The following is a 25,870-nucleotide window of genomic DNA, read 5'->3' as shown; positions in this document are numbered from 1 at the left end:
GGGTACTTAGAAAACGTACCAAGGTCCATCTCTATATAGCATCTCATTACAAAGCAGAGATCAGCGTGGCATCCTCTTATATGCCCCGGAGGATCAGACTGCCTTTAAATCCAAGTAGGATGAAAATGTTTTTGCCCACTAAAAATCCATTTTTTTTCTTGGAAACATCATACATCATTATCAGTCAACATATTTTTAAAGTCCTGAGAGCTTACTTAGTTGATTAAACACTATTTGTTTTCTTTATGTTTCAAGCCCAAATTATGATGTCAAAGAACACCCTTTAAAATGTCTTTGATGCATGTTCACTGTATGAATATGTGTGTAAGTATGCTTTCCATTAACATCAGACAAATTTGTTGTAACATTTCTAATTGAGGAAATTTACTGTGAATATAACAAGCCTAGTTTTCCCTTAACATTCAAGTGATTGCTTGTATGGCTAACTCTTTAGCCCTCCCCTTTCTTGTTTCTCCAGGGTGGCCAAGCCGCCCTGGGCAACTACTCAGCAACCACAGTGACTGTTCCCAGCTACACAGCAGTTGAGAAAAATGTCCTGTGTGTGCTGGATTTCCTGGGCATTCTGTAAAGTAAGAGCATGAGTGTCAGAGAGTGTCCTGACAATGTTAGCATAAGCCTCAGCTTTTTCCTGGCATGGTGGGCACCTTGCCTCCTCTGTGACAGAGTTAATATTCCTAAAGACCCTGACAGTAAATATTCCTAAAGACTACCTCCTTCCTGCCCTTTATTACCTGACAAAAAGAATACCATTCTGAGGCAGGAATCTTCCTTATCAGCCCTGCAATCAGCAGCCAACTATACATCCAGGACTATACCAAACTGGGTCCAGAGAGGACTCTGCAGCAGGCAGAAGCTGTGTTCAGGAAGAGAGAACAAACAAGCAGTAAATGAACTGACAGTTCAAGATACCATATAACAATTTCTAAATGAAACAAAGTACAGAGTTTAAAATCAGACACACACACATAAGCTGTACTTACAAAGACTCAGAGAGAAAGCTGAGTGTTGAAGGAAAGAAAGTACTTGCAATCCCAGAACCCTGGGAGGCTGAGGCAGGAGGATGGCAAGTTGAAACCTAGCCTGAGCAACTTAGTGACTTAGTAAGACCTTGTCTCAAAAACAATGAAAAGGACTGCAGATGTAGCTCAGAGTAAAGGCCCTACTACCAAAGCAAACAAACTCAAGCTAAAGGTTTATTGAGGTGGGGTAGCAGGAAGTTTGATTAGGAAATTAACCGCATACCAGCACCAGTCCAATTATTTGAATATAGGATGACCAAAAATTGCATATTTTTTCATTAATTTTTATAAGTTGATATAATAGGAAATATAAAAATGACAACTTTATCAAATGTATTCAATACAAAAATTGACTAGTTGAAATGGCACCTGCCCAAGCAATGCTTGAGATACTCAGTACATAAACAAACACACTGCCCAAGTGATGCTTGGGGTAAACTGTTAAGTGGTGAAGATCCACAATACATAGAGTCTTAGACTCCTAGAGTTATTAAATAACAGTTGAAATTTTGGCTGAAGGATGATGGGTTCAGAAGGTTGTTTTAAGTAGAAGTAATGGCAATGCTATACTAACTGCATTGGAACCTAAATCTCATGGGGTTAATACCAGTACATGTACATAAAGGAGTATTTTTTTTTTTTGAGACAGGGTCTCACTAGATAGATCAGGTTGACCTCAAACTTGCTGCATAGCCCAGGTGACCTCAAACTCAGTTCTCCTGTCTCAGCCTCCCATATTGCTGTAATTATAGGCATTCTTTCATGCCTCATAAGAATATCATTCTTGAGCACTAACCATTAAGGACTGATCTACTTAAGCTCAGATTCTTCCTGTGAGTTAATTTTCAAGTTTTGTTTGTAACATACAGTTTACACACAGGTAGCTATAATCTGATGCCTAAAAGTGATGCAAATATTCACAAATCAGACACTTCTCATTCCAAGCATTATGGATAATGAATTCTCCGCCTTTATCTTATTATTCTAGGAACAAGTTACACCAGATTATCCATATTCTTTCTCATTTCATGCTGTTTCTCCACAAACAGGTTAAGAAATATCCTTGAAACCAGAATCTCAATTTCAGCAAGACATTTTGTAAATTGTAGTATAATTTTTAAAACATTGTAGAGAAGTGTAGACCAGTATATATTATGATTATTATGGTTGATAAGAATGAGGAAAATGTATTTAATAATGCCATACTGGAAAAAGGTTTAGAGATTTTCATTTGCCTATAAATTTCCTAGAAATCAACACTGCGGTGTGACAAGAAATTTTTTTATTTTAATTTCTGGGTGCTGGCCTACAGGATAGGCATTGACCCAGTGTGTGGGGCAAGGGGTTAAAAAGGAAGGACTTAAAAATATAACTAATAATAACCAGTTGAAAGAATTTAGGATGTTTGACCATACCAGAGAAGAGACTGAAAATACAGTCTTCAAAATTTTTTCACTACTTCTGCAAGAGGGAGAGAACAGACTTATAGTCATATCCCAAGAAACTAGAGTCAAGAGGAATATCAGGGAGAAAGGAAGGCACGAGAAATGGAAAGGGCTGGAGGACTTGCAGGGACCCCTGGCATGAAGTCTATGTGCTGGGGAAGTGCTGGTGACTCTGATTTGGGGAACGTCTGAAAGGCATCCAGTTTGGCCAAAAAAACCTAGGACTCCTTGTGAAATGCTACCAAAGACTCCATGCAGAAATGTGTGTGACAAGCCCAGCAGAGGGTTAGAAGCTAGGGCTAAAGAATTCTGGTTTTGTCTTAAATAATTAGATAAACAATTAACATATTTGGAACCTTTAAGGCCAAAATAGAGCTCATTTCTCTGAACTAAATAAGAACAGTGTTTTTACATTTTAGAATTTAGTAGCATTATATCATGTGATATTAAAGCAAAACTAATATTAGCAGAAGACCTAGTTATGTGACTTTAAAGCCATGTCTCTCGGCAGGGATCTTGCATGAAGTCCTCCTGCCCAGACTCCCCTGAGAACACCCCACCCCCAACCCCCACAGCTCCTCCATCCGGATCACAGCACCCAGGGAAGACCACGCCAGGGACCCTCGGAAATGGGAGTGTTGGGCCAGACACTGCTAAAACCAAGCAAAGGAAAAGAAAAAAGGTGAGTGACCATTCATTTATTCCCTTGGGGAGTATGGGGACTCTCATTAAATTCGTTTCAGAGATAGGAAAAATGTACTTTGTTTCTCTCACAGCTCGAATTTTTAGAACCAATCAGTTTACATGCACTCATAACTTCTAGTTACATTTTTTAAACAACTTTTTTCTGGGTGAAGAAAAATACTGATTTTTATTTAAAAATGTTCTAGCATTCAGAATTTAAAAGAATTAGAGTGAACACTTTACATCTACCATTTACTGTTTATTAATGTATAGTGCCACTGGTCATCTGGGCTATGCAACAAGTTTGAGATCAACCTGATCTATGTAGTAAGACCCTGTCTCAAAAAAAAAAAAAAAAATACTCCTTTATGTGTATCTGTGTATATCCATGTATCCATGCTGTTCACTTTTTTGTTGTTACATTGCAAAGAAAATACATTTTATACCTAAACACTTCAATATGTATGTATGATTTGTAGTTTCTTTTTTGAGGTAGATTGTATGCACAGTAAACCACTTGACCCTTATGTGTATCATTTAATGAGTTTTGACAAATATATCAAACTGTGTTTTTCCAAAACTCTGTCAAAATATGGGATATAATCATCAGCTCTGAAAGTGCCTTCATGTTTCTTCCTAGTGAATTACTGCCATAATCCCCCCAAAGATAACCATTGTTCTTTTTTATCATTTCCATTCTAGAAATTCATATAAAAAGAATGTAGTATATACTCTTTTGTATCAAATTTCTTTTACTCTGTAGAGTTTGAAATTTTTGTTTTTCAGTGTGCATACACTTCTTTTTTTTGACTAACATTCCACTGTAGGAACATGCCAGTTTATTTATTCTTCTTTTGGTGGATACCTAAACTGTTACCAGTGTTTGGGTATTACTAACAAACTGGAATATTCTTGTACAAGTCTTTAAGAACAAATACCTTCATTTCTGTTAGGTGGACAGCTAGAAGTGAAACTGCTGAGTCACAGAATTTTGTATATGTTGGGGTTTTAATGAAATTGCAAGACTTTTTTTTCCAAAATGGTTGTATCTTTTTTTTATATATCTACCAGCAGTATTTAAGCATTCTAGATGCTCCATATCCTCATTAACATTTGATGTTGTTACTGTTTTTACTATTAATCATTCTAATGATTATTGGTAACTCATTGCAGTTTGTGTATTTCCCTGACTGGTATTGAATGCCTTTGTATGTATTGACCAGGCTGATAAATGACTGATCATTTATCTTCCCCAGAGAAATGTTTCTTCAAATCCTTTACTCCATTTTTGGGGCAGTTGCTTTTATAACCAGTATATTGGCACCCTATATATATCCCGAGTAACATTTCATATGGAAAAATAAGCTTTTCACCTATTTTCTCTCAGCTTATCATGTCTTAATTAGCATTACTTATTATTCTGATATTTGCTACAATTACCATAATTTTTCTGATAATTACCACAATTTTTAGTTTCATAATTCTTTCAACCTCTGTTGATAGTAAATTAGCAAAATCTCATCAAAATAAAAGCACATCAACTGTATGCAATTTTACCTCAAAGAATTTATCTTACCGACATATTAAACAGATGCAAAATAATTAACATGCAAGGATATTTACAATAGCACTGTTTGGATTGATGAACTAAATGTTCACAGCGAAGATCTGGCTAAATAAATTACCATATATCTATTCAAACAAACAGGAAGCACAACAAACCATAACCACTCTTGTAGAGCTATTTCTAAGATCTGTTATGTGAAAAGGACATAGCTAGGTGGATAACACTAGGCCACCACCTGTTGGGGAAGACAAAATACTGAATCTGATATACTTATTAGCACAGCCAGTCTCTGCAAGGACACACCAGAAATCAGCACTAGCACCGACATCCTGGAGGGGCAGAAGGAGAGAGAGAGAGATTAGAGAGAAAGCTACTCTTCACTGTAGCCTCTTCTGTACTTTCAAATATACCCTTAGACCATGTCGATGCTTTTATTACAAACTCAAAAAGAAACTTAAAAATGTACAGACCAAAAACATCCAACCTGAGACTGAAATAAGACTTAAAATATAACAAAACAGGTCTTGATTATTTTCATTATTTTAATGATTTGAAATAATCTGAATAGGAATTACCCTAGGGCAGTGGTGGTGAACCTGTGGCACATCCACCACTGTAGGCTGTTTCTCATTGAAAGCGCTAAAAGTTTCACCAGTACTGCTCTAGACTATATAAGTGTCATCCCAATACCTTTGCCATGGCCTGTGTCCAACAATAGCATGGATGCACTAAAGATATATGTAACTCCTTGGTAAAAGAAAGGGGAAACCAGACATGAAGCTGAAATTTAAATTTGTTTACTATCAATTGTAAAAGTACATCTTGGCATGGTTCTACAGCTTTTAATGACAAATAGTTCCTCTTGTACTAACCAAGATATAGCTAAAGGTGTAAGCACTGGACAAGTTCTAAAGAAAGAAGCCCATGAGAGCACTTGAGACTGGCAGGGGCAGGTCTAAGCTTAGACAATGGGAACAACCAAGGTTGAGCCTCTTGATTTTATTACTGTGACCCATGAGCTAGTTCCAGTGCATGTTGGAGTGGCTAAGATACAACGTCACAGACTTCATGAACTAGATGCCAGAGTTCAGAGAAACCACAGCAGAGATAAAGTGAGGGGGGAAAAATTCCCAAGAAAGACAATCAATTTGCCGGGCGTGGTGGTGCATGCCTATAATCCCAGCACTCGGGAGGCTGAGGCAGGAGGATCTTTGTGAGTTCAAGACCAGCCTAGGCTGCAAAGTTAGCTCAAGGCCAGCCTGAACTGCACAGTGAGACCCTGTCTCAAAAAAAAAAAAAAAAAAAAAGGAAAGACAATCAAAATGAAGAATCTCCATGTTTGGTATTACAAATTTTACCTACATCTCTGACCTCTAAACTGTTGCTGTATGGTCTAGCTGCTACCACTCAAAGAGAAGCCTGAAGCTGAGAGGTAAGTCTAGAAAAGGGAATTCCTTGCTAAACACATAAACAGAAACACACCATCTCCAACAACTCTCTTCATAGAAATATAACAGAATCCCATTATGTCAACAGTATTTTGCTCAAACGTCTAAAATATAAATAAAAATTAAAAGACATGCGAAAACACAAGTGTCACCCATACTTGTTGAAGACCAAAATAATTTGGATAATTACTTACTTTTCACAACAATCCTTTAGAGCAATTATTGTTCCAAAGTACAGATGAGGAAACTGAGGCCTGGAGATATTATGCAACTTTACAGACCTTGTAAGTGATAGGGCTGGGATATAGACTCAAAGCAGTTGAAAAGCCAGGACTTAAAACCAATCCACAAGACTATAATACCCCTACTGAGCATTTTAATGTTTTTTGAAAAATCATGTTACATACACACACATCTGTCATTTCTTGAGTTGATATTAGTACTCTCATTGCAAATAATCTTTTTCTGTCTTACGTTCTATTTGCAAAATTACTTCTGATGGATGAGATAAAAATAGAAAGTTTTTGTGTTTTGTCCCGAGGATACCAAGAAAGTAGGAACCAAGTTGGAATGCTCTTTTATAACAGTCTCCTGTACAATAAATATATAGCAATTTTACATTTTTCTTTTCAAATTGATGACTCTCCAGTTATTTCAGAAGTATGCCCAGGAATCTCCCAAGAAACATTTATAATAATAAATGTTTAAATGTTTTTTTAAAAAAAAAAACAGCTTCCTGTGGTTCTTTCAACAAGCTCTCATGACAGTTTTCATTTACACGCAAGTGGCGGTATCCTCCTGTACCCTGACGTGCAGGCTTAGGTGAAATATTGTAGACATAAAAATTGCATTTGGTAGGGGTCTCTCAGAAGGGGTCACATAACAGTCATCTTTGATTTGTTAATGGAACTTTTTTTAGTTGAAGTATATGGCAACAGCAATGTGCGTCTTAAGCGGGGAAAATGGCCTGTTCTATAAAGGTTTATTTTCATATTTCATACACTGTAGTTCTGTTGCGTGTTTTTGATTTAGTAACAGTTTATGTGTTTTTCTGTCACAGAGCACCGCGGCCTGTGGTGCGGAGGCTCACAGCGATGCCATCCAGCCCTGCCACATCAGAGAGGCCATCCGACGCCACGGCCACAAGATTGGCCCCCTTTCCCCATTCACAGTACGTAATAACAGAGTTATAAAAAGTTATATTTATAATCTGAAAGAATTTTGATTTTCAAGTGGTTAAATGAAGAAGCAATGGAATTGTTGAAAGCAATTTGCGGTGACCATAATTTTGTTGTATAAAAGTGGCATAATTCTCTTGGGAAATAAGTTAGTCTTTTTGTCTCTCTTTGAGAGGACAAATTTTTTTCTACAAAATATTATTTTCTTTCAATTACATATTAAGCTTTGTGTTGAGGCTTATATTTTCTATTTTTCAAAGCTTAGGTTTATAAAACTTTCGTCAAATTATATGTATCCAAATATTGTTAGAAGCACTTCATATTTTTAAATTGGTTAGATTGGCATTACCACTTCTATCAGACGTCCCTCTTCTAAACACACTTTGAGTTGGAAGAAGAAATGATTTCTTTCCTTGCTTTGAACTGGGCTGAACTACAGGCAGGCTTTCACATCTTCGGATGATTTGAAAGCTTATAATCATGGTTTTATTTTTTTAATGGAGAATTAAAGACTCAAGATTTCAGCAGCAAAAAGAAAGTATGCCTGCAGGGGTGTGTTTTAATTAAGTGCTTATCTTATATATCTTTAAAAACACTGTATTTATATAACAGAAGTTGTTCTAAGAGCTCTGCTTCTAAGAAAATGGTATAACATTCAGAAGTAAGATTTGATTTACATAATTGATGACAGGTAAAATTTACTAGGTGTTTTGATTTGGTTTTTTCCAATACTAGGGATTGAATTCAGATATTCTTCACTAAGCTACATCTCCAGCCCATCCACACCCCCTTTTTAGAGACAGAATCTTGCTATCACTAAGTTGCCCAGGTTGGGCTCAAACTTGCTGTCCTCCTGCATAAGCTTCACAGGACTGCCATGACTGCAAGTGTGTGCCTCCATAGCTGGCTAAAATTTACTTTTTTTGATATTAACTTTTTATGCAGAGTATATATGAAAAACATTGCATAAAATAAACAAACAATAAGTCCAACATAATATGTTTACCTAAGGTACTTGTTCATAGGAGGCATGATTTTTTCCTGTTAATTTTTATGCTGATGTTTAAAGATGGTTCCCTTACCATTCTTTATTATATTTAGTTATTGTGGATTTTATGTCTGCTCAGTGTCACACTAAGAATGTGTTTTATAAATGTCCCTAGAAACTTTTTATAATGGAGATGATCAATTTCATTTTCATCTGGTACTTCAAATTTGTCTGGTATCTCTTAAGAACATGATTTTATTTTCTATCTTATTTTACTTTTTTTGCTGAAGATTGAACCTAGGGCCTCATATATGCTAATTAGCATGTGCTCTACCACTGAGCTGTACCCTAAGCAGAAGATGATTTTAATACTGCTCGTTAAATGCTACATCCTTTTACATGAATACTTTTAGTCTTACAATTGAAAGGAAAGACTAAAATTAGGTATCTTTGTTTTATTTTTCTTCTGTATGATAGGTGAGATTATTCTAAGTGACAGGCCAAAAGAAAGATGAGTTGTACAGAAATATAATATTTGGAAATAATTTTAAAGCCAACTGATGTAGAACCACTTTACAGTGCATGGTGGAAAGAGCAAAACTATCGGATCCATACATTAAAGCAAAATAATGACCAGTGAGTTGAGATGATGGATTGGAGAGATAAGAAAATAGAAGCAGTGCTGATGATAATTTAGAAGTACTAGCCAAGCGTGGTGGCGCACACCTGTAATCCCAGCAGTCAGGAGGCTGAGGCAGGAGGATCGTTGGGAGTTTGAGACCAGCCTGGGCTACAAAGTGAGCTCAAGGCAAGCCTGAACCTGCATAGTGAGACCCTGTCTCAAAAAGAAGAAAATTTTAGTAGTGCTTAATGGATTGCAAAGGGAGAAAAGATTTTGGGAATTAACCTAAATGTTACCTAAAAGTAATGAGTAAAATTTTCATAAAGGGAAATATCCAGTGCAGGGGAAGAAGCTCATAATCATCATGTCTTCTTCAAAAAGAGGATGATGGCTACGTCTTCCGTTAATTTTTGTTTTTAAGTAGATGAGGCAGATCACTCAAGAGCCATCTCAGTTGATGGCTCTGTGTGTGTGTGTGTGTGTGTGTGTGTGTGTGTGTGTGTGTGTGTACATTGGTAGTCATGTGTTACTTCTTTAAATACATACTGTAATACAGATTTAGATACAGCTTAAGTAATGTTTATCAAATACATATAACCAGTATATTTCTAAAAACTAATTATACAATTTTAAAATGCTTAATTTAAATAGATCTGGAAAACAGAAAAACTAAACCAGGACCTGAAATGTTCACATAGCCACTCTCCTAGCAGACAAGCAAATTAGCAATGAATGAAAAGAAACCGTACCCCAAAGGGGCACCAAGGTTTGATCCTTCCTCAGTTCTCTCCTGAAAAGGTCTGCTCCATTACTTAGCACTCTGAGATCTGCTGCTCTTCACAGCTGCATAGGACCAGGAAGACAGTACATGACATACGCCCCCAAGAATACCTGCCAGAGATGCTTCCTGCTGCAGCATTTACCTCAAGATAACTTTCAGACTACAATCCTAACCTTACCTCCCAAATTTGCCACAAAACACCTAGTTCTTAATATTATTTTTGCATCATTCTAGTACATTGATAGTCTGTAGAAACAAAAGATACCGTTTCACTTACAGTGGTAGTTCCATTTACAAATTTAGTAATTCTTTTTTTTGAGGTTTTTGTTTGTTTGTTTGTTTGGCGGTACCAGGGATCGAACTCGTGACCTTGAGCTTGCCAGGTAGGCACTTATGCCACTGAGCTATATCCCTAGCCCCCAAATTTAGTAATTCTTGATCACTGAAATTAAATGAACGTTGGAAGTGAGCTGCCCTTTTTTTTTCTAAACAGGAAATGGGTTAAAAATGCTCTTCGAAGTGGGATGTATTTGCAGGACGCGTGTGTCAGTGATAAGGCTGCCCTGCCCTGGCTCCCACTTTCTGCTAGCTGCTAAAAAGAGTCAGCGATGGTGGAAACCTCTTAATGTTAGCAGATGCTGCTGTTCAGTCCCCACAGGTGCACTCTGCGTGCCTGAGGTGGTGTCTAATGCTGGCACAATAAGACACCTGGCTACCTTAGGCAGTGAGAGAGGCAAGCAGAGCTGCCCCTATAATAACCATAGATTTAGGGGCTGGGGATTTAGCTCAGCGGCAAAGCACCTGCCTGGCAAGCGCAAGGTGATGAGTTCAATTCCTGGTACTGGAAGAAAAACAAAAAACAAACAACAACAACAAAAAAATAAGCATAGATTTAGACCTAATTGCTGCACAGAAAGGCTGAGCTAACTAACTTCCAATATAACATTTTCTTTGTAAATTGAAATGTAATGAACAGCTAATTTACATTTGTGAAGCATAGAAATTTTGTGTTTGCAGCATGTGAATCTAAATCTAGTGTTTGTACATTTATTTAATATTATTTATATATTAAAAACAGTAGAAGTACATATTAATGGGATACCACATGATGTTGATATATCTATATATTACATAATGTTTAAAGCGGGTTAAGTGTACTTATCTCCTCAAACATTTATCATTTCCTTGCAGTAAAAACTTTCAAGACCCTTTGCTATAGCTTCTTAAAATGTAAACACACAGCTGTTATCTATAGTCACCACACTGTGTGGTAGCACAGAGCTTCTTACTCCTATTTAATGCTGCCTTCATACCCATTAGTCAGTGTTCCCCTTCCTCTTTCTTCCCACTGCCCCCAGCCTCTGTTCACCACCATTCTGCTCTCAGTTTCTAAGAGACTTATGTTTTTAGATTCCACATCTGATCGCAGTCATGGAGTGCTTGTGTTTGTGTGCCTGAATTGTTTCCTTTAATGAGCTCACGTCTACAAATGACAGGATTCTGTTCTTTTTGTGGCCAAATACTATTGAATTAGTATTCTTACCACATTTTCTTTATCCATTCAACAGTTGATAAACACAGCTTGTCTGTGTTTCTCGACTATTGCAAATAGCACTGTGATGACCAGGGGAGTATACATGTCTTTTGACATCCCAATCTCATTTCCTTTGGATATATACCCAGGCATATACTGAGTGTATCACTGAATCTGTCATATGGTTGTTCTAATTTTAATTTTTTGAAGAACCTCTATACTATTTTCAATAATGACTATACTAATTTATTGTATATTTAAATGTATCTGATTTAAAATATCTGTAACTTGGTACCTATATCCAGATATTTGAAATTGATTTGGAGAATTTAAGTAACCAGTAGTTTACACAGAAACATGGTTTTAATATAAACCAGATACAATTTCAAATCTGCTTTTAGTGAGGCATCATTCTGTCTTCTATATGACCTCCAAGTACAGCGTGACCAATTTCAGGAATAGTTCATTGTATAAAGCATTATGAGTTTGTCACTTTGGGAACCATATGACGTGACAGACGAAAGCAATGATTCAAACCATGCTCACGGGGGAGAGGAAGAACGGTACAGACAAGACTGTAGGGCAGCGCTGCAGGTGCAAGGAGCGAGGGAGGACCACAAGAACGTGGGCCGGCCGTGCTTGCCAGTGATGACACATTTGTCAAAACCTTGACATAAGAATTTAATTAAATGAATGATCACATTCCTATTTGTTAGGATCGCTTTAGTTATCATTTTAAATTATTATTGTATTATTGTATCTCACGTCATCCCAATTTCTATTGTATATTCTTTTTTAAAAGTCTTGGTAATATTTTATATATAGTACCTGGTTATTTGGGGGGGTGGGTATTAGAGAAGGCATTAGTACCTCCAGAAGAAGTTGTAGCAAAAAGTTTAGTTGTTTGAAGAGTATTTTCTTTTCACAGCTTAAAATTGAAATGCTATTGGTAATTATGCAAAGAACATTTTAAAATTTTATGATGCAAGCATTTTTGTTTTTCTCTGTGAGAAAATAGCCAGAAAGGTAACCCCAGGCACACCTTGCCTGTCCCGTAAGAGGCTGTAAGATACTGTTCTAACTGGAGCTTTGCTGTGTACAAACCATGATTATCTATCTACTCTGGGGCACAAGCCTGGTTCTCAGTGGGACAAAAGATCAGATATATAATGTGCAACACCAGAGGAAAAAAACTGCGTTCACTAAGTGAGGTGACATTATCCCATGTGTTATAGCTAAATCTGTTTTAGTTTCTCCTGCTAGTCCAGTAAAAAAATATGTTAATACCCTCAACCTACATATTATCAGGTAGCTTTCTGTTGAACTAGTAGAGTCAAATAGTAAAATTGTTCATTTAACTATGGTTATTAACCTAAATGACCTTAAGTATATCTCTAAAAGCAAGTTGCTTCAGTGTCCATTCAGCTGTGTTAGATCTTGAGACAGAACCTAGAATCTTAAAGCTGATTTGGAGGCCAGTCAGTCTCAGCCTCAGAGAGACTTTGCAATGTGGCAGTGCGAAGTTAGCCCTGCCCTGCTGCTGAGTCTCTGTTTACTGCTCGTCCTCTCTGGCCATTTACTTCGGTGTGTAGGGATTTATTAGGAGTTCTAGAACATTCTCATATCGTTAGTTATTCAGAGATGTTCATAATACGGTAATTGGGATCAAAAATATTGAATTTCCTGTAAGAATTCCTCACATTTAACTTTTCAATACAAAACTTGCATGGCAGCTTTGCTTTCACTATTTTGATGTGGAATTTCACATTCATGAATAATACTAATGTCAGAGCACATTTTTTACTGGAAGCATATATTGTATTGGAAGTAAAAATTTTCTCAGTAAATTTTCTGGGAGTATTGAATCTATCATTCTAGATTGCAACCAAGTACATTTTTGTAACTATAGTCCACTGGTTCTCAACAAAATAACAACATGTTCCACCTGTACCATATTAAAAACCTAAAACTGAGTGATCTCCAACAAATTATGAAACCTTTAATTATTTTTAATTTTAAAATAAGGCTGGAGTAGATTTTATTACAGACTTTGTTAGATCATATTATTTAAAATTTCAGTTTCTATGATCAAAACAGTTGAATATAGAAGTTTTATATGGTCCAACTAATACAATGTTCAATTTAGGATTATTCAGAGAGAGACTGTGGCAGTGTGGCCATGAAGCAGAAACACTGGGGAGGAAACATCATTGGCACCTGAGACAAATGTTGAGTACAGTGATAACTTACATTTCACTTTAATAGAACCTCTTTACCTGCGTTGTCATATGTGACCTCCCACAACACAGTGAGAGTAATGCTATTATCTGCATTTTATAGATAAGGAAACTGAGAGTTAGAGAAAAATTAAGTAATAAGTTTAAGGTCACATAGTAACTGAGCTTTTTCTAGAGTGGACATGAGGCAAATACTTTGGCGTGGTACTGGTACTGGTGCCTGGTACTGTGGCCTTTAGGAAATTCTTAGTAATTCTACCCATTAAACTTTCTCATTGTAGATTGGCATGTGTTCTTCACTTTTTTTAAGTGGCCTTACTTGAAAACATGAGATTGCCTTTCCTAAATTACAGTTTGATGGAAAATATTTAAATATTTAAAATTATAGTAAAAGTTTAACATTACCATTAATTGTCCTCAAAAATATTCCCCCTCGCTTTAAACATACTTGTCCCATCTATCTTGACACTTTCAGAAGCACTTCTGGAAGTCCTGTTCGTGAGTGTCTTGTTTTGTTGTCGTGACTGCCTTGATGTCCTGAATTGATTCAGAGCATATACTTTTCATAGTCATCTTGACTTTGGGAAAGAACCAGAGGTCCCACAGTGCTAGATTCAGTGGATAAGGTGGCTACATCTTGTTTTTGATCCAAATAGTTATCCTATGTCTTTTAATTAGAGAATTCAGACTATTTGCATTCAGAGTTACAATTGAAAGATGTGTACTAGCTCCTGTCATTCTGCTGGTTTTCTTCTGATTTTTTGAATGAGCTGTGTTCCTTTCTTTTTTCTTATTCATCTGAAAGATCTGATGTTACACTAAATTAAGTATGGTTGATTATTTCCTAGTTCTCATTTCCTTGTCTACTTTCAAGTAAGATTTATTTTGTCACGTGCTATCATAATAGCGTTAGTTTTGGATTACTCTTCCGCATGTAGAATCCCTTCAGTATCTTCTGTAATGCTGGTTTAGTAGTCAGGAATTTCTTTAGTTCATATTTCCCTTAGAAGAATCAATTCTGAATAATTTTACTGGCTACCCGAGTCTAGGTGTCTTTTATTTTCTTTCAGGGCTTGAAATACATCACTGCATGCCCTTCTGGCTTTTAAACTTTCTGCTGAGAAGTCCAATGTAATTCTCATTGGTGTGCCTTTAAAAGTGACGGGGTACTTCTTTGTTGCAACTTTCAGTATTCAGCACTTTGGGCAGTTCAAGATCTTATATAGAGAGGTTCTTTTCTCCTCGTGTCTGTTTGAGACTGTAAATGCCGCATGTACCTGGATGGCCATATCTTCCCCAAAATTTGGGATTTTCTTGCTATTTTTTCCCTGAATAGATGTTCTGTGTTTTTAGCCTGTCTTTACACACTCCTTTTTTGAACTACTATGCATAGGTTTAGTCTCTTAATCATGTCCTCTAAGTCTCATATGCTCTGTTAATAATTCCATTTTTCCTTTAATACTGCCTGAATGTAATTCATTGGTCTTATTTTCAGATTTCAGTGTTCTTTCCTCTGCTTGATCCAATTTATTTCTGAGTCTTTCCACTGAGTTTTTGTTTGACTTCTGAACTTTTCATATCCAAGATGTCTGTCTGCTTCTTTATCAGGATCTCTCGTCTATTGAAATTCTCTTTCTTATACTGATACCATCTCTCTCCCTTCACTCAGCTGTTTATTTGTATCCTCTCTAAGTCGTCAATCATTTGTGAGATCGGTCTTGAATTCTTTGGTGCTTCATCCATTTTGATGACTTTAGATTCAGTTATTGAAGAGTTATGGGCCTTTAAAGGAGTCGTATGCCTTGTTTTTTCACATTTTGTTTTTCTCTTGACACTGCTCACCCGCTGATGTAGGTATCTCTTCCACTTTTTTGTGAAAATCTTTTTACAACCCTCAGTACTGTGCATTTAGAGTCATTGTGGACTACTCAGTACTTTTCTCTGTGTTCACTTTCTGCTTCTCTGTTTTCCTGTCATTCATTCATTCATTCATTCATTTATTGTAGTATTGGGCACTGAACCAAGAGCCTGGCCCATGATAGGCAAGGACTGTATCACCGAGCTACATCCCCAACCCTTACTATTTTTTTATTTTGAGACAAAGTGTTCACTAAGTTGCCCAGGCTGGCCTTGAAGCTGGCTCATCTGCCTCAGCCTCCCAAGCAGAGGGTATGTGCCACTTCATCTGGCTCATCTCCTCTGTCTTTTTGCCTAGAGCTCTTCCTCTCCTTTCCTCTTCATATGATAGTCTGTCCTGTTGCCCTAACCTCACTTGTGGAGTCACAGGAAGGATACTCCTGTTCTACCTCTTACCCACAAGTGTCAATTTCAAATCTTATTCTGTAAAAGTAACGAAGGTATTGTGAAGTCAGAGTTATGTACAACACTTGCAATGTGTCCATCAGTGTCTATTTCCATTATACAGCATAGTGAAGAGTGTGATTCACAGCAGTTTTGTAAGAATGGTCTAAAAGAGACTGCAGTACAGTAGTTTTGACTCAAAAGAGAAATGGAAGTTTTTGCTTAAAAGTTTTCTTACTAACAAAACTTAACAAGTACTCACATTTCTAATTATGTGGATTTCTTACCCAGTGTAACTCTTCATGGTTTGGGAAATATTTCTGAATGAATCTGAAAATACTATATATGCTGCTCAAAGGTGTCACACACACACAAAAAAAACACAAAAATCCATCAGTCACCTGAGATCCTTTTCTGGCAGACATTTGTGTAGAGTTTCAGGGTCAGATTCAGTTTGCTTTATTTGTTGAATCCCCACTTGGGGAACTTTATTACTATGAAATTTTTATGCTATTTTAAGAATAATCTTGTGATTCCATATTGCCAGATGGAGTTAGTATAATCGTGTTACATTGTCAGACTGCCTGGTTATCTTTTTTTAATCAGTGCAGAATGGATAATAAGGGAAGAGAAATTTTATCTCATATTGTCTTTCTGCAGCAGTTTCTTATCTTGGGACAGCCAGTGAGTTTGTTTATAAGTAATTGTACAGGTCCATTTAGAAAAATCTTGGTATTATTAAAAAGTTGTATTTTTCTCCTTTGTACACAGTGATTATTTAAAAGCATTTTGCTTTTTCCTGCCTTTTATATTAGTGGTGAAGACCCCACATTTAAGTTTAGCACAGGTCATACATCCTATGGTGATGTGATTACTTACACAATTTGATATCCAGTATGTGTGTTACTTTAAATGTATATATTTTTTAAAAATCCAAATTCCAGGGTACAACTTCCTAACCAACAAACATCTGTAAGTAGCTCAGGCATAAAACAGTGGATGACAGAAATTTTGAGCAGCACAGAAATAATCCAGAAGAAACATGTATGATGTCTCTAGAATTACCCCAAGAATTCTAGAATTTTTTAGGAGCATAATTTGAAAACAAGAAAATCAGTCGTCCACTAAGAGGAGTATGGTTAAAGTACCAGTAAAAGATGGTAGCCCAAATCTGCTACAGCTTTACTCCAGTTGTCTTTCTTGTGAAACTGCAAGTGGTTCAAGAAGTTAATAATTCTCATATTTGTTGTAAGAGGCATACAATATTTTGAGGAACAGAGGAAGAATTCAGACATGGATAAAATGAGAAATGGGTAATGGACACTAGAGAGAAACTTTTTGAGCAAAATATTCTGTGAGGGCTAAGTCTTGAGGTTAAGTGTGTTGTTATTGTTTCTGAGGTCTATATAGTCTTCTGGGGTAATGGAACTAGATGGAGAAATCTCTTGTGTGACTCCCCAAAAGGAAATACTTTTCTTCAAAAGAAAAAGCTCACAAGATTCATTTAATCATAATTTGATGAAAGCAGAAAAAGGATTAGTTGGATGGAACTAAACTGAGCTATTTGCATATTTTAAAAATGTGCTCTAAAAATAGCAAGAATCTTCCTTTAAGTCTGTAAATAGGAAGATCATAAATACTCTGCTGGATGTACAAATCATGCATTAAGTTGTTCATGTTGACCTAATAAAAATATTTAAGTTTCTTAATATTTTTATCTCAATTAGGTAAATATTAGAAAATTACAGATTACTTTTATTGAAATGTATTTCTTAGTATCACCAGGCACATCTAACATTCATAAGCAAGTTTTGTGTAGGTGAAAGACTTGTATGTTGTTTTATTGATAGCATGGCAGAAATTCCCTTCAAATGTTTGTGAAGAGAACCTGCTAACCTGGAGGTGATTTACTTTTTGGTGATTTCTTAAACAGTGTTATATACTTTAGCCAATAAATATAGTAACTGAACTATCATTTAATTTACTGATGTAGTTGCAAAGTTAATCCCACCACATAATACTTATTCTTTTTGTATTCAAGATATATTTAAGGTTATACGCAAGGTTGAAAAAATGTGCAGGAAAAAAATTATGCCTTGTTTTCCTAGCAGAGGTTTTAATTATGATTTGATTTAAACCAAATTCCCTAGGCTAGTTATGCACAGATCAAATATTCACCCCCACATGCCACCTCTGCGTGACCCTGAGCTGTGAGGGGAGAAAATTCATAGCCCATCTGTCAGTCAGATGTGAGGTGCTGCCCAGGCACCTGGCGAAGCTTTCCGACCTGATTGCAGTACACACAGAGTAGGTCTCCAGATCTGGAAATGTTTTGCTTGATTAGCTGGCAGAGGTCAGGCAAACGGAGCTCAGCACCAGGCTCTGGATCTGCCCAGGTGCATTCAAGGTGATAGCAGGCAGCCACACTGGTGGACTCTGGCTGCAGTGCTGGGCAGTGAGGCTGGTGGACTCTGGCTGCAGAGGTTCCTAACCTGGCCTGCAGGTTCCTGTCAATTCCAATCCAAACACTTGTACAGGTTTTACAGTTTCCAGTAGAGAAGTTAGTATATTTCAGGCTCTGATTTTCTTCTACAGTCCTGACCTAACCCAAACAACCGTTCACATAGTCAGGACTAAGTAGGTAAGAGTCTAACGATAAGCAAGGAAAGAGCCTAATAAGTAAATAGTGTATAGTTGACAGACAGCCCTCATCTAAGCAGGCCTGAAGAGGAAGTGAAATTAGGGGAGAGGGACAGAGAAAAGAAGGGAAATAGAGACAGAGTGGGGAAAAGGAAAGAGGCCTATCCTGGGCTCTACAATACACAAAGCTTTTCTCTGAAGCCACTGTGGAAGAGTTGCTTATGTGAATGAACTCACTTCAGGTTAGTTTTTGATGGCCACCAGTGTGTGACATCCGTACAAACAGGTTACAAACACCCCTCCTCAAAGAAGTAAGGAGGCAAGGCAAGACTGCAGTGCCATGAGTCAATCTGTCATCTGCCACTGCTGGAAAAACAATGCAGAGCACGTGTCTTCCCAATAGAGTGAAAGCACATACAAGGACAGCAGTTGATTTCTGAGTATAAAACCATCCATATGTCAGATCCACATTCATGCAGCTGAGCCACACATGCTCTAGAAGTGGAAGGGACAGCACCATGCAAATCCCAAGTGCCTTATAGCTCTGAGAGCTCCATTTATTAGTTTAATTAATTAAATTTAATTTAAACATTGTAAGGATGGGATGCAGCACATGGAAATGTGTCACCAGCCATTCGTGACTGGTGCTGGGAGAAAGGTAGGTGGTCAGGACAGTTTGGAGGGGCATTAACATTCAAGCTAAATTTGTAAGTTGAGAGGGGTGAATAACAATTTTGAAAAGATAATGTAGGCAGGAAGAAGAGCAGGAATAAGATGAAATAGAGTGAGAGAGGTGTCTGAAAGCAGCATGGGTGCCCCAGCAGAGGGGAGGCAAAGTGTCTGGGACAAGGCAAGAGACTTCAGTCCCACACTAGTTTACCTGGATTCCAAATGGTGGCCAGCAGATACCAAACTGTGTTCTCCCTGGACTGTAAATTATGCTACAGATATTCCGCAAATAATATTTTCTCGAAATAATAGAGATCTCTTTTTCTCAATACTGAAAATTGAACCCAGAGCCTTCACACTGAGCTGCATCTCTACCCTTTTTAAAATTATTTTATATTTGGAGACACAGTCTGGCAAAGTTGCCGAGGCTGAGGTAGAACTTAGAAGGCAGCTATGCTCACCATTATACCACCAGTGCTGAGCTAGAACTTGGAATCACCGTGCATTAGCCTCCCAGAGTGCTGGGCTACAGGCATGTGCCGCCACTGCCTGGCTTACAGATACGCTTTTGTCTCTGAGGTATATATTGGAGGTCTTAGGTTTTATTTGGCAAATTTCTATTTAAACAACTGATGTGGATATCAGAGCTATTTAAGGTGTTTTATTTGTTTGAGCAGGGGGTTAGTATGAATGGCTTTATATTAGAGGAAATAACTAAAATAAGGCTATAGAGAAGAGCTTGTCCTGGATGACATAGTAGACTCTACTGCAACAAGAGCCAAGAGAGGCTCTTCTTAGGCATTGGCAAGGAGATCAGAGGTAGAATAAGTAGGAGAAGATTCTTCCTGAGAGAACAGTACAAGATGACAAGTTTATAATTTAGGCTGTTTATAATTGACAAGTTTATAATTTAGACTTCTTGCCCTTCTCTGCTGAGTCCTTCCTTTAGATTTATGAAAGAAAACATTTCTTTCTGTGAAAGGTTTTTGTACGTAGAACAGGCAATGAGAATGTTCTCAAGACCAAACTCAGTACAGGTATCTTCAAAGAATTCACTCAGGTTAGAGACTCAAGAAGGAAGCTCATCTCCAGGAGGTTCCTGGTGGTTGGGTTTCCATGCAGAGATAACCAAGCTGTGAAAGTGAAGAAGACATGCTAGCTTTCTGTGTAAACTTGTGGGAGTAGCCCCACTTATGTTACCGTGCTGTTTTGATGAACAAATTGACTTTCTAAGCCCTTCATGAATTCGAGTGATGCATTCCTGAAAGATGACTGCAATCTAACTAGATTTTGAAATTTTTTCATCATTAAAGCCATGCCTGCAATAGCTTTGTGCCAGTGTAAGTTCCAAAGCATCATTTTCCTAAATTGATTAGCAGCTTTTGTCTTTGTATGAACCCATTATCTCTACCATTGTCCTTCTTCCCCACTCCCAAAAAGAACTGATAAAGAAAGCAGTGATCACAACACTGACCCACACTATGGATTTCATAGGGCTGAGGGAATGACATGTTCAGAAATCCACTTCATCAATCCTAGCAGTTCTCCTAAATAGATTCACCCTGTAGTCCGTCATTACATAGTCAGCCCCCGCAACAAGTACTTCAGTCCATAAGAAGCTCTCTCGCAGTTGTAGACTTCTTGCCCTTCTCTGCTGAGTCCTTCCTTTAGATTTATGAAAGAAAACATTTCTTTCTGTGAAAGGTTTTTGTACACCGCATCTGGAAGTGTTTATTTCAGTGGCATGTAAGCTATCTGTGGATTTAGTTAGCACCAGACCCCCTTTTGTGTACTTCTGCCTTAAAAATTTTATAAATGATCTTATTGAATTTGTGCCAGTATGCACATGGTTTGGCTGATTGCTGCATATATCCTTTACCTGCCAGTCACCTTTGATTTATGTTCCTTCTGCTGAGCTTTTGCCTTCCAAAACTGGTGCCACTGAACTGTCCTCTAAATCATCGTATTGGTTAAATTACTCCAAGATGAGTTGCTATGTTTTTGGTTGCCTACAGACAGAAGAATTTATATTTTTCTGCCTTTACCCACTTCTAGTAAAGCCACTTACAGAGGAGGATTGGACAAGTTATGTCATCGATCTCTCTATTCCAAATGAATACCATCTGAAACACTATGCCAAGTCAAGACTGAAGTGATAAAGAAGTGTTCTTTGGCATGCACTTCTGTTGTGAGCCTTTCTTTTGCAAATAAGTCTGTGCCATGGACTGACTCAAGTAGGGTGATTTTTTCAGTTCTTAGAAAGGGAGAAATAAAGTCAAATAAAATAAGTAAACTGTGTCAGAAAGATAAAGATTTTGTAGGCTTTACATAGCTTAGCTTGTGAGTGTTATGGTGTTTTCTGGAGAAAAGCAGGTGGTTTGGCAGTTATCTGAAATGATAGCTCTTTCTGGTAGTGGTTTTAAGGTGTTTCATATTTTTAAAAGGATCCTGAAGAGCTAATTCGTAAGAGTTTCTGACAAAGTGCTACATCATTGGTCACGGAATGCGCCATTTAACCTGAAGTCACAGGTCAGCAGCTGTAGCACCGTGTGACCCCCAGTGAGTTGTGAGTTGACCTCTAGTGACTGTGCTAATGAATGAGGACACTAGGTTGTGTTGACAGAACATGGCATTGCTGTGTAATTTTTAAGTAGGTTTTAGACATTTAGATGTGTCACTTACACATGTTTTGCAGAGCTCTGCTCTCTTTGTTCTATACGATGGTAGGGGACCATTGTTAAATGTTCATGATTATACTTGAAATGGTGTGGAAGCCTTTAAAATGTTTGGGCTACACAGATCTCGGCATCATAGTTCATAAACTATGGTAAGCAAAGGAGAGAACCTCTGGGTTGCTTGGCTTTGGTCCCACCAAGCCTGGAGGTATTTATTCCAAAGGACTCCAGAGACTTCATTTATAGTCCTGGAAATTTATGTGGCGCTCCCTGTGCTCTGCCCAGCTGAAAGCTGTCTCAGGAGCCTGTCAGTCATAGCTACATGGTTAATCACGGAGCTGACAAGCCTTCCAGAGCAGCAGCACTTGGAGGGCTGCTATTAGGGAGTCACCACCAGAGAATGAAGCATTGAGTTTCTATTACGATGTCACTTTTATTTTAACAACATAATCTTTAACATACATATAATTTACATATCTGTGTATATGTGTGCTTGTATTTATAGTCCTATTTAACAAGAGACTATAAATAAACCAAAATTTTTATTAATATGGTTTTGTGTAAATCATTACTCACCATTCTGCCATATTTGATGGATTTTTAAGGTCTTTTGAGTCAATTTACCTTAACCTTGGTTGTATCATTTGTAAAAAAATTAGTAATTTTTAGTAAATGTTAGTAATGTTTTAAAGCTTCCATCACAGTGACCAACATGTATAATATGTTTTTTAAAAATGCTAGCAGTGTTTTAAAGTCATTATCCTAGTAGAATTCAGAAGTATAGGTTACACTGGCAGATTGCCAGCAGTGCTGTCTAAGCCTAACAAAGGGAGGCCAGCCTGCATCTCAGTATGAGGTGGAGAACCAGGCTTACTGACTGGCTTTCCTTATGGCCTTCAGAGAGTTCCCTAATGTTTCTGTGTCCATTTTCACATGTAGAAAATAAGTAATAGTCTGTTCTTCATGCCAGGAGCTTGTGAGGACCTGGAGATCCATGCACACTGGAATCCTTTCCTGCCCTGCATGCTCGCGCTGCTGAGAACCAGGCTACTTCCGGTGGCAGTGGCATTACTGAGCACATTGGGCGGGGAAACCTTGAGGGGCAGACCAGTTATGGTACAAAGATGAAAAGCTACAGAAATTGTGGGTTCCAAAGAGTGACTACCAAAAGCTTCTCCCGGAATGAGTGTTTAGAGAAGTTCGAAGTTTTAGATTGGAAGGACAGAATGAAAGATGTGCGTTTGGAACTGGCTTTTACAATTAAAGTAAGTTTCCAACTTGAGAGTCAGGGGTTACTCCTTACTCCCACTCTTACTGATTCCCAAAGTTCTTCTAGTACAGAATTGTCCTCTCTTAAAATATATTTCATATACCTGTGAACATTTAATTTTTCAAGCATCTAGATAAGTCAATCTGTAAACAAATTGGTGATAACACTTCACGTTGATGATTAATACAACCTTTTGGCCATTCTCTTAATCTGTTTCAGTAAGAATTTAAGTTACTCAAGGCAAATGACAATTTCCCAAAATCTTTTGTTTCCAAGTGTCTCCCAAGAATTTAATTATGAAATCTGTTGCCAGGCTCTTACAGCATCTGCTAGTTACATACTTTTCTTCAATCCTAGACTAAAAATTTTTCTCTGTTTCTTCTCAGTGGAAATAAAAATACTGTAATATTCTGTAAACAGATTCACTGGGGCCCTTCCTAATTTTGGCACCAGTATTTCTCTAACTTTGCTACTTTCTCCACCACAATCTCTAGGCAGCTTCTGTGTGCCCATACTTATTTTACAAGTCAGGTGCCAGAGAATTTTTTAAGACCTGGATACAGCTGAACCCAGTAAGTTCCAAGTGATGCTAGGCCTGGGAGGAAAGAGTCCAGATAACATGTCTCTCCTTTGTCCTCGACTATCTCTGAACTATTTTCTCCTTTCGGTCCAGTCCAGATCTTTGACCCACTTCCTCCAAGATATGTCATCTTTTCTCATCTGATCCAAACCTGGTGAGGACGTGTCCTCAGTTAGATAAAGGAGCTGTATTTTAGCCGTGCTGGTATCTTCCTCAGCAAAGAGCAGCAGTTTTTTTTTGTTTTTGCAGTTGCTACTGTTTTTGCTGTTTTTGTTGAATTTGGAACTCAGTATAAAAGGTGGCTGAATGGACGGACAGAAGGGCAGGAGAATGTTCTGCAGAGAGAACGTCCCTCCAAAGCAGAGTCCAGTTTTAAGCTCCATGATCAGTTTTAGGCCCCCAAACTTGGTGCACTCCATGTCAGTGGACACTCTACTACCTGTGATTCATCAGACGGTTGTATGGAATCAGTGTATAGCTAACTGTAGGACAACAAAAGAACAATATGCTTGCTTTATTACCACTATCCACCACTAGTTCTTGGGGAACCTAAGGCAACATTGCGCTAAGCTACCTCATGAGTAGTACATATGTAAAAGGAAAGTGCTTAGTGGTTATGTAGTGAACATAATGACAAACCCTAAGCATGCTAGGAATGCTGTGAAGGTTTGCTGATCCTTTCACTGGAGCTGATCATTGACCTGTTCCACACACTCACATTGATAAGAAGGAAGTCTGCTGCTGGTGGTAAGCTCTAAGGATTGTCTTTTAATTTCATTGAGGAGGCTATTCTATCAGTTTGCAGAGTGCTATCTAGAAAATTAGGAAATAGGTAGAAAACATCCAGTTTTGGTAGGTGTTCTTTTATCACAGAACTGATCTTACTTACCTAACTGCCCCTGATAGCAGTTTTTAACAGATATTCAGGTAAGCAGTATCCAACTTTTGGGCTATGTAAGCACTGTTTTGTCATAGAATATTGTTCTTTGTGATATGCTTGATACGATGCTCCTCCTATGACTTTTATGAGCTGTTAAACTGAAAACATTCAGTGAGTACTGAGGTTGATTATAATAACTGTTGGTTATTGCAAACACAGTTACAGGCATGAAACTATACTGTGTTACAGGGGGATGGCACTGCAGTTGTCACTAGCCACTCAGAAAGCTTTTGTCTGGAAAATTTTCAACACCAGAAATAACCACTGAGAAACAAGATTTGAAAAACTCCCAACAGCAGGATGGCTTCTTGGATGATTGATTATGTGTTCTCTTAGACACAGCCTAATTTTTCTGATAATAATCCTTCTGTTAGGGTATGCTCCTGAGCTATTTCAGACACATTTTTATGATCATTTTTATGGTCAGTCATCAAATTAGGGGAAAGGTCTCGACATCTTGTCTTCATATTTGGAAGATGCACTCTCTTCTTAACAACCTCACATTGCCAGGAAACAGGGCAGGTTCCAGCACCTGTGTGCTCTCCATGAGGCAGCGTCTCACCCTGTAAGAACAGATGCCCACCTTGCCCTGAGTTCTGCTGCATGGGTGAGTGATGGCTGGAGAGCTACAAGTAGTTGAGGGGCTCCATGCACTCCTCACAGGGGGAAGTCATCCAAGAGTGCAGACATTGGGGATGCTGCGTTTCCTTCCTTGGGAAAAATGATTCTCAGGATTAGAGTGAAAAAGAAACTAGTGGGAAAGAATGTATCCATCCATATTCTCTCAGCATTAGGAAAATGATTCTGCTCCCTGGCTGCTAGAAACACTTGGGAAGGAAATCCCACTCCCATCTTGTCATCAGGAAGCTCAGCTCTTTGAGGCCTCTCTTCCCTGACAGGCAGGCAGGAGTTTGCCATTTCTCACTGCCCAGGAAATCAGGAAGGTGAAGAAAGGTCATGGCATAGTTCACTTTTTTTTAAAAGAAAGACAGTGTTTTCTAGTCAGCAATCATTTTGAACTCTTTTTTTTCTTTCTTTCTTTTTTTTTTTTCCGGTACCGGGAATCGAACTCCTGACCTTGCACTTGCCAGGCAGGCGCTGTGCCACTGAGCTAAGTTCCCAGCCCCTGAATTCTTGACATATGGTTTACGTGTGTGTTAGACAATGGAGAGAATAGGGATAAAACTAAGAAACTGAACATCTAGTGAGCTTTGTCAGCTAGCACAGTACTGTTACCTATCAAGCTAGGTAGCCAGGAACAAAAGAGGACC

General features: G+C 37.9%; 1 protein-coding gene across 27 annotated transcripts in view; it reads left to right on the top strand.

The window, feature by feature from the left end:
- Positions 1-25,870, top strand: part of Supt3h (suppressor of Ty 3 homolog (S. cerevisiae)) — a 441,758-nt gene that overhangs the window by 275,415 nt on the left and 140,473 nt on the right. For 21 of the 27 annotated variants that reach the window (XM_013516875.1, XM_013516883.1, XM_013516858.1 and 18 more), the window contains 2 exons: positions 2,997-3,166; positions 7,243-7,355. In XM_013516875.1, coding sequence (XP_013372329.1) covers positions 2,997-3,166; positions 7,243-7,355 — 283 coding nt within the window. Of the gene's footprint in view, positions 1-2,996; positions 3,168-7,242; positions 7,356-13,433; positions 13,504-25,870 lie in introns of those variants that run through there. The other 6 variants (XM_013516873.1, XM_013516881.1, XM_005389836.2 and 3 more) reach the window with 4 other exon arrangements.

This window comes from Chinchilla lanigera, unplaced genomic scaffold, assembly GCF_000276665.1.
Source record: "Chinchilla lanigera isolate Chin_1 unplaced genomic scaffold, ChiLan1.0 scaffold00036, whole genome shotgun sequence".
NCBI lineage: Eukaryota > Metazoa > Chordata > Mammalia > Rodentia > Chinchillidae > Chinchilla > Chinchilla lanigera.
This window is presented reverse-complemented; position numbering and strand designations above follow the sequence as displayed.